Raw genomic sequence first — 16,499 nt, forward strand, 5'->3', positions numbered from 1 at the left:
CTCTTACCCCCTTTCTTACTCTTCAGTTGCATGGAGGGATGCATGGTTTTTTGACAAATAAAATATAGGACATCTGGTTAAATTTGAATTTCAGATAAACAATAATAACTTTTAAATGTAAGCTTGTCACTGTGTTGTATCTGGCAACCCCTTGCAAGGAGCCTGCAGACCCCAAGCAAATGTCTCCTCTTAATCTAGAAAACACCTTCACCCAGGATGGGAGTGACATGAGCCATCAGGCTTTTTGTTTGCTTTTAATATACTTTGGTGTGGGAATAAGTATCTCAAGGAATTGAACCCGTAATTGCATCATAAAAACAATGATGTTAATACAAATAACAGCCAACAAGCGAGGAGCGCTTACTGTATTGTTGTAGACACACAAGCCTCAGAACAACTCTGTGCAGAGGAGAAAATGAGCCACAGACTCGTTAGCAACTTGCTGAATTAAAGATCTTTTGGTAGGTCTCTGAAATGCTCACACAGGACAAGCAGGTTTTTCCTACCTTTGCACAAAGATCTGGTGACTGTAAGTCTTTCTCTCTAGTATAGATCTATATACACATATATGTGTGTGTGCATCCTGCACAATAGTGTGTGTGAGAGAGGAAGAAACAAACAGAGAGAGAGAAAGAGACAGAGAGAGAGACAGAGATAGAGAGAGAGAGAGACAGACAGAGAGGGAGAAGGAAATTGCCCTGGACTTAGCTCTGTGCATCAAAGAAATGGCTTCAACTCGACTGGCTGCCTCAACTGATTGAAGCCATTCCCAAGAACTGGTCATGATTTTTCTGCAAGGATTCAGCTGCATATTTCTTGGTGTGGGGACAGAGGATGAACTCCTTGGGCTTTCCTCTCATTATGGTGTCTCTGGTGGGAACAGTTGGGGATGCAAAGCCACTATGATGTCAGATAGGAGAGAAACCTGCGGTTCCCTCAGCCCTTGAGGATTGCTTGGTGAGAATGTGGAGTCAGGTCCATCCAGGAGGTAAAGGCCCAATTCTAGGCTTCTTCTCCCAGGGACTTCACAGACACTCTTTATGTCTTTAATACCTGCATTGCCAGAGCCAAACCCACAGTTTCCAGTTCAAACACCTTGTTCTAGTGCCTTTTCTGCTGCCTGGGGATGCCCGAGGTGCCCCCCCTCCCTCTCTGGGTTCCCAGTCTCTCTGAGTCTTTATGCAAATATAAAGAACTTCTCGCTGGCAGTGAATAATTCTCACAAGGCTGGGTGGCAGTGGACAGTTTTTTTTTCCAGCAAAACAAAGATTCTTTTAAAATTTTAGAAAGTCATTCAAGGAACTGTTTCTCTTTCTGAAGGCACTAGTTTGGAGTATGGACTGAGTGTGGGAGAGTGCGGGGTGAGGGTGTGTGGACAACAGGGTGTCTGTGCCTGACATGAAAATTTAAAAAACAAAGAAATAAAGGGGGTACTTGAGGATGAAAGATAAACTCACAAACAAGTCAATAAACTTCCTTTTCAGAGTTACTGAGCACACAGGTGACTTTTACTGATTGATTTATTTTTACTGGCATTATAGTGTACTTTATTCTCCTTTCTAAATAGTTTTCATGGAAAGAAAATGCTGAAGAGCATTCCTTTATGGTTGCATTTTTGCTTAGGGTTTCTTTTCATGCTGGGGTGGGGAGCAAACTGAAGAGAGATGTAGGTTTTGTGATTTTATCATTTTTTATGGTGATGCCTCCAGGTAGCACATATTTACATCCTGACACAGTCTTGTTCTTACTTCTGAGTACCCAGTTAACCTAGAGGAGTCTTGACTGTACTGCAGATGAGGAAAGCATGAGAGATTTGCAACGGGCCAGGCAGGTGCACCTGAGCAGGCATTTCCCCTATCCACTGATACTCATGGAGACTGGCCTGCAAACCCTTCGCCAGCACTGTAAACCCTACCTGTTTAGGTCTGGTGTGAGTTCTAAGGAATCTGATTAACGCCTGCTTTTGACACTCTGGCTGACTCAGACCCCATGAAGCTGAAGGGTTAGATGAGTCCAATCCTGAGAAACACCCTTGGGTGCAGGAAATAGTGAAAATCAGATGCGGAGAAGCCACACCTGTGATTTTAATCTTTATGAGAATTCAGGCTTCTGAACTTCCTCTTTCAAAATCCAGATGACACACAAGTCTATCGTACATCTTTACCACTGGAGAGTGACTTCAGGTGTTTATGAGGAAGCTGAGATTCTGTATCCCAAGCACCACCACAACGATCACCCTTACAGACACTACTCAGGTCTCCGAGGGCCTTTGGGTGGCCCTGCTTCCTGCCAGCTGTCCCGACAGGACAGAGAGACTCTTCCCGCCAGGGCCCTGCCATTCCAGTCTGAGGCTGTGAGCAGCACCATGACAGGCTCTGGCCGCACTGGCTCTCAACAGCGTGGGTCTCTGACCACTCCACAAGCTGGAAGTGCAGACCGCTGACTTCCCTCGAGAACCCACTGGGTTCTTGCAGGAGGCTCCTCAGCGGTGTCTAAACACACCACTCAAATGATTCCTATGCACCATCACATTGGAAACTTGTTTTCATGGACTGTTACTTAATGAGGAGACTTCCCTCCAGGATGGTTCTGAAGCTTCATTCGTAGGTGCAAGCCTTTGGTGGAGAGCACCGAGCAGACGTGCAGCATCTTTGCTGGCTTCTACCGAAACACCATGTGGATCCAGACGTGGGTTTGTCGTTCTGCACGTGGAAGCCAGCCCTGCGTGGGGTGAGCCTGAGATTGTGGGCAGAGAACTTCAAGCCCTGGGGCCGGGACCCAGGTGCAGAAACTGCATCGTTCCAGCAGGAGGCGCTGCTTCCAGGCTCCCTGGACGGACTCCGGCAGGGCGGCCTTCCCCGCTCCATGCCCCGGAGGTGGGCCTGTCCTTTTCCCAACGTGGGACACAGCGCAGGAAAACGCATGGCTTGCCCTCCAGACACAGGTGCTAACAAGGCCGTCAGACAAGGGCCAGGGACTGAGGCCTTCAGGAACTTCAGCTCCAGAGCCACTAGCGGTGGGACCAGGGGTCTGCCTGGACAGGAAGCAAGCTGTGTAGACGGGGGTCCGTGAAGTAGAGGCAGGGCTTTGCGGGAAGGTTGGGTTGGGGCAGAGCAAGGAGGAAAAGCCACATTTACAGCAATTTCTGAAATCTTTTCATTTTTCCCCCGGAATCACATCCATAATATGATTTGAATTTAATAAACTGCTGAAGGTTCCTGGCCCTGAGTCCCAGTGTCCTCCCAGCCCCCGCCCAGTTGTGGGTGCACGTGGGGAGGGGTACAAGGGAGGGTCATGGGCCCCTGGGACGCTGCATGCAGAGCAGTGATGAATGGCCTGAAACCCTCGGGCTGCTCTGCGCCCTTCATCATCCAGTCCGGGTGGTTAGGGACTGTCAGAGAAAAATAATTTAGCGGCCACGGCTCTAACTGATGTGCTGCATTCTGGGGTCAAATGACTATTACAAAGTAGTAGCGCTGCCTGGTTTCTCCATAGTAAGAGCTCAGGGCTGACAACGTGAAAGAAAAAGGCATTGCAGGCAGAATTCACTGACATCCTTCACATTTTACATGAGTGGGACGCAGCAGAGGGACTGGGGAGGGGTGGAGGAATGTTTTCTGCTTAACAGATTTAACAGAAGAGTGGCAGGCCCAGCTGGGTGAGCAAGGTATCCCAGCGACGGGGGACACACCGCAGACCGTGGGTGCGGGGGCTTCTCAGAGAAGGTGGCAGGAGACCCGAGCCTGCCAAGGTTGTACCCGAGGTCGTGGGCAGCATTAGGAGGGCTCTCTCCCAGTGCCCCCCAGCCCCCTCCACCCTTCCCCCCTCCCCCAGGCTGTAGGGGTGAAGTGGCTTCCACGACGGTCACTGGCTGGCAAGTTTAAGCTACAGACAGTGCAGAAACAGGGTGAAAAAGGAAGAGAGAGAGGAGTAAATAAGAAGGAGGCATAAGAAAAGGCCAAGCCAGGCCCCAGCGCCCTCGTGAGGAAGTGCCCAGGGACTTACGTGGAAGCCCTTCTTGCTGTCTACCACCTTGTTTTTACTTACGCTGTGTTTTTATTTGAGGACGAGTTTGGACAGCAAGACTGACAGAGATTGTGATCTAAATTCCTCTAACCCACTCCTTAAAATGACCACCGGATGTGCCACAAGTACTTGAAAATGAATGAATGGCTTCCTGAGAGGCAGATGGCCGGGGTGTGCCCTACCCCATGCCGGCCAAGAGTTCAACAAGCATTGGTTGACAAGTGAATAGGGAGCACTCAAACCCAGTCACAATTCAAGATGAGGGCTCTGTCACGACACACGTGGTCTGTGTCACCCTGCAGTCTCCCTGAGCGGCGTCTGGGTTCGAGTGGGACCCGTGTTCAGGAAGAGATTTATGATCTCCCCAGGCAAAATAACGGATTCTGTCCTAGGTGTTGGGATGTAACGATGGTAGTGATCACGGCCATAACTTACAATTACTGCATACTTACGATGAGCCCCGCACTGGGCTAAGTGCTTTTTAACTATGTGAAATGTTTCTTTCCTTGATTGATGCCAAAATGAATAAAGATAATTTTCTATATCTGCTACATTAGTGATGCCCACAAATAATTCTGAACATGATAAGAGAAAAGATAATTTGCATAAATCAGCCATTGCAAGACTTGGCAGGATAAGATTGTTTTAAAATGGTATCAGAATAGTTTCTGACAGATACGAGGCAGGAGAATAGGGTCTGGAGGCCGGAACATAAGGCCGGTTGACACTGACTTCCTAGAGCTGACTCAAATGGAAATACTTCAGCGATGACAGGAAACATCCTCTCCATTTACACAGGGCCTAGGCCGAAAAACCAATGGAAACCTCTAGAGGATATTTAAACCCCAGGAACTTCTGCAAGTTTGGGGCCCCTGTGCGCAGGCGCTCCCACCCTGGAGTGTGCTTTCTTTTTCCATAGATCTCTGCTTTTGTTGCTTCTTTCTTTCCTCGCTTTGTGGGTTTTGTTCAATTATTTGTTCAAGGCGCCAAGAACCTGGACACCTTCAACCGGTAACACCCAGACAGAGCTGAGAACATGTTTGCAGTGAGTGAAGGTAGACACAGGTTAGAAGGCGGACCCACAGCCGCGCAGGAAGGAACCAGAGGGGTCCTGCCGGGCGGAGTGAGGCCCAGCTCCCTACTCTCACTCCGGCCTCCTCAGCCTCCCAGCGCGGTTCTCTCTTGGACCAGGGACCCCATGTGGATCCTGCGGGACTGGGCGGCCTCTCCGGCTGCACCCAGGCACAGGGCGCCTCCCTGGTGGAAAACTTGACCCCAATTGTACCCGGCACGACCATCCGACCCCACGCGTGGAGACCCAGCCACGGGGGAACCGGCCCTCCACCTGCAGACAGAAGCACCCCGGCAGCTCCCTACCCGGCCTCGCCGTCTCCTCCCGGGCAGCCTCATCGTCACCCTCAAAACCGCCGGCAGCACCTGCTCTCCGGTCGCCTCGCCAGCCCGGGGGGACATTCTTTCCCCTCCCGCTCCACGCGGCCGCTCCTTCCCCGAGAAGCCCGGACGCCAATCCCAACAGGGAAATGTCGGGGTCCTCCCGCCCCCCGCGCCCCTCACCTGCGGCATTGGCGCCCTCCTGGCCCTGCCGGGTGCGTGGCCGGGCATCTGGATGTCGAAAAGCGCCTGCAGCGCGGCCTGCGCGGCCTGACCCCGGGCCAGCTTCTTGCTGCGCCCCGAGCCCTCGAACGTCCTGCCATCCACGCTCACGGCCATCACGAAGCTCCGCGCGCGCCGCTCAGCCGGTTCCGCCAGACACACGTAGCGCAGCCCAGCGCGCAGGCGGTTCAGCAGCACCACGGGGTTGCGCTCACCAGGGGCCGCGGGGGTCGCGGGGGTCGGGCCCACCAGGTCCAGCGCGCGGCACAGCAGCCGCCGTCGCCCGTAGGCCGCGGACAGAAGCGCGGCGTCCCCGGGGCGGCCTCCCGAGAGGCCGGGGCGTGGCGCCGGGGGCTCGAACTCCTGGAAGAGCGTGTCGGGGAAATCCGCCTGGTCAGAGGTGAAGTCCGTGCCAGGGCCCGGGCCGCCGCCCATGGCCAGATGCGCCTGGCAGGCGTTGGGGAACTGCACGAAGGACCTGAGCGCCAGCTCGGCCGCGCGCATCTTGGCCTTCTTCTTGGTGGGGCCCGTGCCCTCGAACGTGAGCCCGTTCACCTCCACCGCTACCGCGAAGACCGGGGCGTGCACCGGGCCCGTCTGCGACACTGTCCGGTACTGCAGGCCCGGCCTCAGCTCGTGCAGCTGCACCAGCGCGTTCTTGGGCGCCACGGACCACGACAGCTTCTTCCAGACCAGCTGCAGTTTGCACAAGTGTCCTCCATTGCCCTCCTCCAGCGGCCGCTTCCTCTTCGCACCGGGGGCAGCGCCCCGGGCCCGGTCCCCCAGGGGCGGTGGCCGCGCGGCCAGGTTGCCCACATTGCGGTTCTCCTTCACCTCCGCGCTGCTGGTACCTGGAGGGGAGAACAGACCAGTCAGGACCCTGGGCGAGCGCCGGCAGGTCGATGGGAACAGCAGGCACTCCCCTGGGTCCGAGTCCCTTGCCCACAGGCCAGGCCTGAGAAAGGACTGTGGCCACTGGAGGGAGGGAGCCCCTGGGGGGCCTGTGGCCCACGCGGGGAAGCGGCGTCCCTGGTCCCTTGCTAAGGGCCTGTGGCTGGGAGCTGTCCTCCTCCAGGCTGGCTCCTGCTCTAAGTGCGGCTGTGTACCCCAAACAGACAAGCGCCCCTGACTTTGGATAAGTTTTGAGCAATGTCAAAGGTCAGAGAGGCCTTTCCTGGGGTGGTGTGGTCTAGTGTCCCCCTTCCCACCTGCTACAGGGAGCTCCAGGCCCGGTGACCAGTGCACTCCCAGTTCTGAGGGTCAGGGGGTCCAGCCCCCAAACTACTTCCTCAGTCACAGCCAGAGGTGAGACAGGTGGTGTCTCCTGAGACCTCCCTGGAGGGAAGGATAGGAGCCTGCCCAGGTGAGGCACCACGGCCTTGGGGTGAGTCCCTGGTCTTTCTCCACGGAGGAGGGGCACACCTATTCAGTAAATACGGTCAGTCCTCTGTATTCCTGAGTTCCCCATCTATGGATTCAACTAACTGTAGAGAGAAAGTATTCGGGAGAAAATGGATGAATCACTATGGAACGTGTACAGACTTTTTTCTTGTTATCATTCTCTAAACAATACAGTATAACAACGATTTGCATAGCATTTACATTGTATTAGGCAGTATGCGTCATCCAGAGATGATTGAAAGTACAGGCACCCCTCCTTGTTTGGCTTCCCAGGTATCGTGTTATTCACTAATCTGAGGTTTGTGGCAACCCTGAGTTGAGCAACTCTATCAGCACCATTATCCCATGCCATGCGCTCACCTTCTGCCTCTGTGTCACATTTTGGTGATTTTTTTTTTGTTTTTGTTTTTTTGAGATGGAATCTCACTCTGTTGCCCAGGTTAGAGTATAGTGGCACGATCTCTGCCCACTGCAACCTCTGCCTCCCAGATTCAAGCGATTCTTCTGCCTCAGCCTCCTGAGTAGCTGGGATTACCGGCACATACCACCATGTCTGGCTAATTTTTGTATTTTTGTAGAGATGGGGTTTTGCCATGTTAGCTAGGCTGGTCTCGAACTCCCGACCTCAGGTGATCCACCCGCCTCCATCTCCCAAAGTGCTGAGATTATGGATGAGGGCCACCGCGCCGGCCACATTTTGGTAATTCTCAAAATATCTCAAAATTTCCCATTATTGTATCTGTTATGGCGCCCTCTGCTGTGTGATCTTTGATGTTACTATGGTGGTTGTCCTGGGGTGTCGTGAACCACACCCATTTAAGGCGGCAAACTTAGTAAGTGTTGTGTGTGTTCCGACTGCTCCACCAGCCGGCTGTTCCCTCATCTCTCTCCCTCTGCTTGGGCCTCCCTGAGAAACCCCAATATTGAAATTAGGCCACTTAATAACCATGCAGTGACCCCTTAGTGTTTAGTGAAAGGAAGAGTCAGTCCTCTCTCACTTTAAATCAAAGGTAGGGAGGAAGGCACGATGATAGCCAAGATGGGTCAAAAGCTGGTCCCTAGCAAGAACCCAGGGCACTTGCTTGGTTTCTGCCCCTGGGAGTCTTACCCCCTTCATCAGACAGGCAAGCACTTTAAAAAGACCTGTAATGTCCCAGTGTTTTCAGGGTAGGTACCAGGGGTCGGTGGTCAGGAGCACAAGCACAGATCCTTTGGAATGCATTTTGGGAGCGTCGGGCAAGAATAAAGAAACACACACCTTACTCAGCAATTCTGCCGCTGGAGATGCGTCCTGCAGAAACCGCCGCACACAGAGGCAGAGCTGAACAAAGGTGTGCATGGCAGCATGCTTTCACAAAACCGAAAACTTTGAAAATGCCCAAGTTTCTATGGTTAGAAGAATGATGAGTAATCTGTGATACAATCACACCACAGAATATATGGAATACTGTATAGCAGTTGCGTCTAATGGACTACGTCTGTTAGTTGTATACATGGACTATGCTTCCATGTAGATGAATCTCAAGAAATAGGATGCCAGATAGTAAGACTGACTTGCAAAATAACCCATAGGGTAGGATATTATTATTATAAGAACACTAACATTCTATATTCTTCATGCAGTCATCCATCTGTGACAAAGCTGCTGATGTGTGGGTAATAAAGCTCCAGTCCGGTCACCCCTGGGGAGTGCAGGAGGGCAGTGCCATGAGGGGCTGGGGGTGACTTCACGTGTGACTGCGGTGCTTTATTTCTTTTGCAGAAAATGCTCTGAAGTCAATTTAGCAAAATCATCATTTGCCAGCCAGGGTGATGGATGCATTTGATGATGATTTAATTTTTCCGGACTGACCATCCTGGACCACTGTTTTCTGACAAAGCTGTTCCATTAGGGAATCTCAGCCATGGATGACCCCACAACCTGATGGGTCCATACTGCCCTCACTGGTGAATGTGCTTCTGGAAGGCTCCATGCAGGTTTACTACAAAATACAAAATTACAGTAGTGAGCTGCGCCATTGCCCCTCCCTGAGGCCTGGCTCCTGCAGAACCAGACTTTGTTGTTTCTCATTGCTCCCGTCAGCCCTGGGGAGTCTATTAATGTCTGATTTTCTCAGTGAGGAAGTTCCTTTACTGAAGTTGCAGAGTTTGTTAGTTGGTCGAGGTGCAGTTCAGTCCCAGGCATCGGATCACCCTTGTCTGTGTTATTGCTATAAAGGTGATTTTATGGAAACTGATTACTTCCATCATTGTCTTGGCCTCTGTACAGTAACACCCTTTTCTGGGCTCTCTGGAAGAGGAAGAGGAAGAAGAAGCTGAACCCACAGGCTGCCCCACATGTGACCGGATGGTGAGCTGTCCCAGGCAAGAACACACAGGCTTCCCCTCACTCATCGGCTTTGTCCGTGGAGAGAGGCTCTTCTGCTGGGTGTGGATGAGTTTTTTCTCATTAAGCAAGTGGAAACTTGAGGCAATTTTTACCACTAATCCACAGCTTAGAAATAGAGGTTGAGTGTGCCTGGATGTTGACACGTGGACTTGCTGGCCATGTGGCCCGAAAGCCAAGCAGGAATGAGAGCTGGCTGGCCCCGCCCCATGTTCCCCGCCCCTCAGCTTATGACATCATTGTTGGAGAATAATGAAAACATACATTTTGCAGGCACAAAAGATGCCTTTGAAAATCGGGTACCTTCGCGAGGTATCCTAACACTGGAGAATGTTCTTTTCAGGTTGCATGCTGCGTGCCCATTCAGCTCGGGGTGGAACCATCCCCGTCTCTTGGCCTCAACTATCATTACCATCTGGGTGCTCCTGCAGAAGGCTCTCGGCTCTGCTTTAAAAGTGCTCTCTGTTTGCTAAAATCTCTATTTCTCATTTGAATTTTCCAAATTGTGAGGTGGCTCTGTTGTTTTCTCTGGCAACTGTGTCTAAAAAAGTATTAGGTTTGGGGAGGTAATTTTGTTCAAAATGTGGATCTGAGAGCCTTGATCAGTATAGGTGTATAACATTCATTTACAGTTGATGGCAGTAGAAACAGTTACCTTCTGAGGAGAAAGTGCTGAGTGCAAATGCTTTTGCTAGTCATTATGCATTTTGGGTATACATATAGCACTGAACTCTACTGTTTAGTGTGTTTCAGGCCAAGGGTTAGCAGATGAGATTAACCATGTGATTTTCCAAATTGAACTTAAAGATGGAGCAAAAAACCCAACACGGTCAACCCCCCAACCCCATACCAGACTGCATATAAATTTGCTTGGTACTCTGTAATTTCTTATTGATTTCTCGCAAGGTGGGGATGGATGAGACGGCCAGTGTGACTACAGTATGACCTTTGCTGGATCTTGGATTAGAACTCACGGAGCAACGCTTTGCCTCTAGCTGCACCGAATGCCTCTTTCTGATTCAATGTCCTATGACTCTCAGAATTAAAGTTTTCCATGGCATAAACCATGAATGTCAAATTATGGTATGAGGGCCTCTTTCATGATAATCAATAATTAATAACAGCATACTTCAGGGGCCTGTCCTGGACACAACAGCTGCCCCTCTGGGGGTGATATCACCCGATTAGGGTTTGGACTCTTCTGCACAGGCCCCGATTCCCATTTCCCTGATGTGGGGACCTAGCACAGAGGCCACAGTCCAGCGGTGGCCTTTGCATGGAGCTGTGGGGAATGGGGGTGCAGCAGGCGCCGCTCTGGCCTCTGCTCCATTGTTCAGGGCTGTGTGACCCTGGACAAGTCACTCAATCTGGCCAACTCATTTTTTCAGACAGAAAATGAAAATTTAAAAAGTATTTGCCTTATAAGGTTCTTACAGGGATGAATGGAGGCAGCACATCTAATGGGCTGAGCGAGAGTCGGCTGTGGGGAAACATTGGATGCATTTTGACAACACAGCAGGGAAATGGCGGGGCAGACACTTCTTACCCTCCTCTCATCGCGTCTCTCCCACCTTGCTTCTCTCTCTCTGGGTCCCGGTTCTCTCTCTGCTCGTCTTTTTCCCTGAGCTTCTCCGTGCACTTTACAGGAATTCCAGGGCAGCTGGAAGAAGGGTTTCTAGGGCCTCACGTCTGCGAGTCGCGAGCTGTGGCGGGGGTCGCATCTCCCACCTTGAGAGGAGTTTTTGAGGGAGTTTTGCTCCCTCAGAAGGGCCGAGAGCAGCATGAGCTTTTCCACACACAGCAAAGCCTCCCCTCTCTCCCTGGTTGGCAAGGCAAGAGTTCGTTCTCACAAAACCTTCCAGAACCTACTGGGTCAGGTAACAGTGCAGGTGCCTGAGGCATACGAAGGGAAAAACAGGCTTTGCCTTCTTGTCCCTTGGGCCCAAGTGGGAGGAGCCTGACACTGTGACCCGGTGACAGTCGTGGGGCCAGGCTCGGTGAGGGTGGGAGTGGAGCTCACCCTGTGGTCCTGTGGCAGTCGTGGGGCCAGGCTCGGTGAGGGTGGGAGCTGGCCCTTGGGGAGTGGCGCTCTGGGCTCTGAGGCTGTCGGCGGATGGAGGAGCTCAGGCCCAGGTGCTGCCCTGCTGGCCTCTTCCTGTAGCGACTTCGTGTGAACCACTCGCGGCTTTAATGCCGACTTTACAAATTAACGTTTTTTCTTTCCACATGGAAGGTATTAAATGTGTTACACTTTCCTGCCTGACCCAGGGAATTATTCTCATTTTTTTCTCCATATAATCAACAGGTTTCTCACACTCAGTCGTCATATATAAAAACCTAGAGATAAAACATCAGGAGACCAGGAAAACACCAGGCTCTAAGTAGAAAGCTATTGATGGAAAGCTATTGTTGATGCACCTGCTTGGTGAGTCTCAGAGCCCAATTCCTGCACTCACCAGGGTCTTTACTTAACAGGCTACACCCTGGGGGTGAGGGGAGCTGGGGGACTGTCTGCCTCCCCTCTTCATGCTGCCTTGTGGAAGTTACCTCCTGGGTTGTGTCCCAAACCCCTCACTCTTTCTCTATGTGCCCCAAGTCTGGGTGTTCCCAAAGGGCAGCAGGGAAGATGATAGTGGCCGTTACCCACACAAAAGGCAGTGGAAGGTGCGGGTGTTCATTTGCTTAACTGTGGTAACTACTCCACCAAGTGTAAGTGTAACAAAACATCATGATGTACACCTGAAATATACACAATAAAACCCACAATAAAATATATTTTAAAAAGTCAGCCTGACTTAGGCTCATGAAGCCTGATTAGCCCACCGATGGGCAGCTCTGCCCTTGCTCCGAGAGGCTAGGCATGGCCATGCCCCTCCTGAGTCATCCCCTCTGTCTCTGATCCTCAGAGCAGGCACACTGAACTTTTCCCTGGTTCCCACTTTTTGCATTTTGTCCCTGTCTTCTCTAGGGAAGCTGTCTCCAAAGCTCGGTGCACAGATTGGTGAATAGACTTGTCTCTGGGGCACAGAGGTGGATTCCAGAGGCTGGGTGCTGGCAGTGTGACCTGACCCATCACACAGTTCACAAATGGAACCTACTACATGGGCCTTGTTAGATCAATGGAGACGGTGTGTGTAACAGTTTTAGCATGATCTGTCAAATGTTGCAGACACTCCGAATGCGTGATTTCAGCAACACATCAAAAAGATGATTCATCATGATTAAGTGGGCTTTATTCTAGAAATGCAAGGATGAATCCGCCTCTACAAATCCATAAATGTGATTTACCACACAAACAGAACTAAAAACAAAAACCATATGGTCATCTCAGTAGATGTATAAAAGGCATTCAATAAAATCCAACATCCCTTTATGATAAAAACTGTCAACAAACTAGGCATTGTAGACACATACCTCAAAACAGTAAGAGACATCTATGACAAACCTACAGCCAATGTCACACTTAATGGGGAAAAGTTGAAAGCATTTCCCTAAGGACTGGAACAAGATGATGTCCACTCTCACCACTTCTGCTTAAAATAATACTGGAAGTCATAACCAGAGCAATTGGGCAAGAGAAAGAAATAAAAGACATCCAAATGGAAAACAGGAAGTGAAGTTATCTCTGTTCCCTGATGACATACATGTATGTTATGTATACCTGGAAAGCCCTAAAGACTCTTCTAAAAGACTCCTAGACTTGATAAATGGCTTCAGTAAAGTTTCAGGATACAAAATCCATGCACAAAAATTAGTAGCCTTTCTATACATCAATAATGTTTAAGTTGAGAACCAAATCAAGAACTCAATCCATTTACAACAGTCACACACACACACACAATAAAATAGTTAGGAATAAATTCAACCAAGGAGGTGGAAGATAGCTACAAGGAGAGCTACAAAATACTGATGAAAGAAATTGTAAAAGACACAAAAAAATGGAAAACCATCCTATGCTCATGGATTGGAAGAATTAATATTGCTAAAATGTCCATATTGCCCAAAGCAATAGGCAGATTCAATGCAATCTCTATCAAATTCCAACATTATTTTTCACAGAATTAGAAAAAACAATCCTAAAGTTCATATAAAACCAAAACAGACCCTGAATAGCTAAAGCAGTCCTGAGAGAAAGAACCAATCCAGATGCATCACACTGCCAGACTTTGAATTATACTACAAGTCTATAGTAACAACAGAATGGTATTGGTACAAAGATAGACACATAGACCCATGGAACAGAGTAGAGAACCTGGAAATAAAGTGGCCCATCTCCAGTCATCTGATCCTTAACAAAGCTGACAAAAATAAACAATGGGGAAAGGACATCCTAGTCAGTAAATGGTACTGGGAAATTGGCTATCCATACGCAGAAGAATGAAACTGGACCCCTATCTCTCACCATACACAAAAATTAATTCGAGGATGGTTTAAAGACTTAAACATAGGACCTGAAACTATAAAAATCTTAGAAGAAAACCTAGGCAAAACTTCTGGACATTGGCCTGGCAAAAGATTTATGATGAAGGCCCCAAAAGGAAATGCACAAACCAAGAAATAGACAAAGTGGACTTGATTAAACTAACAAGCCTCTGCACAGCAATACAAAACAAAACAAAACAAAACAAAATGAAACAGACAACCTACAAAATGGAATAAAATATTTGCAAATTATGCCTCTGACAAAGTATCCAGAATCTAGATGGAATTCAAATAACTCAGTGAGAAAAAAACAACTCCACGAAAAATTGGGCAAAGGGCATGAACAGACTATTTCTCAAAAGAAAAAATATAAGCAACCAACAAGCATATGATAAAATGCGTAACATCATAGGGGAAATGCACATTAAAATCACACTGAGATATCATCGTACCCCAGTCAGAATGGCTATTATTAAAAAGTAAAATAAAATAAAATAAAATAAAATAAAATAAAATCCAACGTGTTTGTGTGGATGCAGAGAAAAGGGAATGCTTGTGCGTTGTTGGTGGAAATGTAAACTAATTCAGCTTCTACGGAAAACAGTATAGAGATTTCTCAAGGAACTAAGAATAGAACCACCATTTGACCCAGCAATTGTACTGCTGGGCATCTACCCAAAGGAAAAGAAAATCATTACATAAAAAAGACACCTGTGTGTATATGTTCACCTCAGCACTATTGACAATAGCAAAGACATGGAACCAACCTAAATGTCCATCAACAGTGGATGGATAAAGAAAATGTAGTGCATATACACCATGGAATACTATGTATCCACAAAAAAGAGTAAAATTGTGTCCTTTGCAGCAATGTGAATGGAGCTGGAGGCCATTATCCTAAATGAACTAACTCAGAAACAGAAAAGCAAATACTGCACGTTCTCACTTATGAGTGGGAACTAAACCATGGGTACACATGGACATAGAGATGGAAACAACAGACACTGAGGACTTGAGAAGGGGGGAGAGTAGGAGATGGGTAAGGTTTGAAAAATAAGCTATCAGTACAAGGTTCACTATTTGGGTAATGGATACACTAGCAGCCCAATCCCCACCAGGGTGTAGTATACCCACCACATGGTATATGCATGGGACGGTATACCCACAGGACGGTATACCCACGGGACAGTATACCCATGCACATGTATCCCTAAGCCTAAAATAAAATGAAATTAAATTTAAAAAAAGTTTTGGCGTGACCTACCAAATGTTGCAGGCCCTCAGAACACATTAATTGTGACCTCAAAAGACACTGTAAGCCACCAACACCTTTTGAGAGCATGAAGAGGGAGGTGTGGGGCTCACCTCCCAGGGTGGTGCCAGGGATTTGGGATCAAGGGGTTTGAGGGGCCTGCATTGTAAAAATGATGTGATTCTGAAAATACATTATTTGCACTTGGAACAATTCAAATGGACAATTCAAAATAGAATATAAGAATTGGTGATTCCTTTAGTCCACTCCAAAATTTATTATCCCAAATAGTTATTATTCTAGCCAGTCATAATTGCATACTCATAGTATATTAGAGCTGGGCATAGGTCTGCAAGAAACTCATGTGCTTACATCAGGGCAGATGGGGAACCACTTGCTATGTCAGCTGCACATCAGGATTCTTAGAAAGGTTTAGCATGTAACCAAGGAGATGAAAGATATCTACAAGGAGAGTTACAAAACACTGACAAAAGAAATCGTAGACACAAACAAATGGAAGACCATCCCATGCTCATGGATTGGAAGAATCAATATTGCTAAAATGTCCATATTGCCCCAAACACTCAGTAGACTCAACGCCACCCCCCTGTCAAATGGCCAAAGTTATTTTTCACAGAATTAGAAAAAAACAATCCTAAAGTTCACATGGAACCAAAACAGATCCCGACTAGCCAAAGCATCCTGAGAAGAACAGAAGAGTATCATTCTCTGTCTCCGTGTCTCTCTCTGTCTTTGTCTCGCTGTGTCTGTCTCTATCACTGACACACACACACACACCTCGTTGGTTAAGGCTCCTCAGAGTCACTCACTCAGACTGGAAACAGATTCTTATCAACCCCTGGAGGGCTCCAGCTGGTAAACAGCGCCTGAGTGTGTAACGTAACCAGTGTGTGTATGAGTGTGTGCCTGAGCATGTGCCTGTGAGTGTATGTGTAATTGTGCATGTAAGTGTGACTGTGTGTATGCATTATGTATACTTTGTGTGCATGTGTGTGTGTGCATTTGTGTGCACACCTACGTCAGTCCAGTGGGAAATGGCAGCGAGCTAGGCAGAAAGCAGGATGGCATGGTGGTCCTGGGGGGACAGCGCAGCTCCCCTGCCTCTCGCCCTCAATGGCGCTCACACCACACTTCTTCTCCCTGGAAAATTCCTGATGTGGACTCCACACACCTCTCCTAATGAAACCCGCTCCCAGTGAGACTCCGTGGGTGGCATCCTGGCCGCCCACACCCTGGCATGTCCTCCTGCCTCTGCATCCCAGCCAAGAACCTCATTCTGGAGACCTCCTAGAATGAGGCAGCTGTGAACTGTGGCTTCTCTGAGGTCATTGTGAGCGGCACCAGGTTTTCAGAGAGCTGCACATATCCTTCCACTGT

The 16,499-nt window shown here is 49.0% G+C and overlaps 1 protein-coding gene across 1 annotated transcript in view; it reads right to left on the reverse strand.

Annotated features, from left to right (window-relative positions):
• Nucleotides 1-16,499, reverse strand: part of ADARB2 (adenosine deaminase, RNA-specific, B2 (non-functional)) — a 529,062-nt gene that overhangs the window by 166,260 nt on the left and 346,303 nt on the right. Inside the window, exon 3 of the mRNA XM_011942292.1 lies at nt 5,602-6,491. Coding sequence (XP_011797682.1) covers nt 5,602-6,491 — 890 coding nt within the window. The remainder of the gene's footprint in view (nt 1-5,601; nt 6,492-16,499) is intronic.

Source organism: Colobus angolensis, unplaced genomic scaffold (genome assembly GCF_000951035.1).
Source record: "Colobus angolensis palliatus isolate OR3802 unplaced genomic scaffold, Cang.pa_1.0 Scaffold209, whole genome shotgun sequence".
Classification (NCBI taxonomy): Eukaryota; Metazoa; Chordata; class Mammalia; order Primates; family Cercopithecidae; genus Colobus; species Colobus angolensis.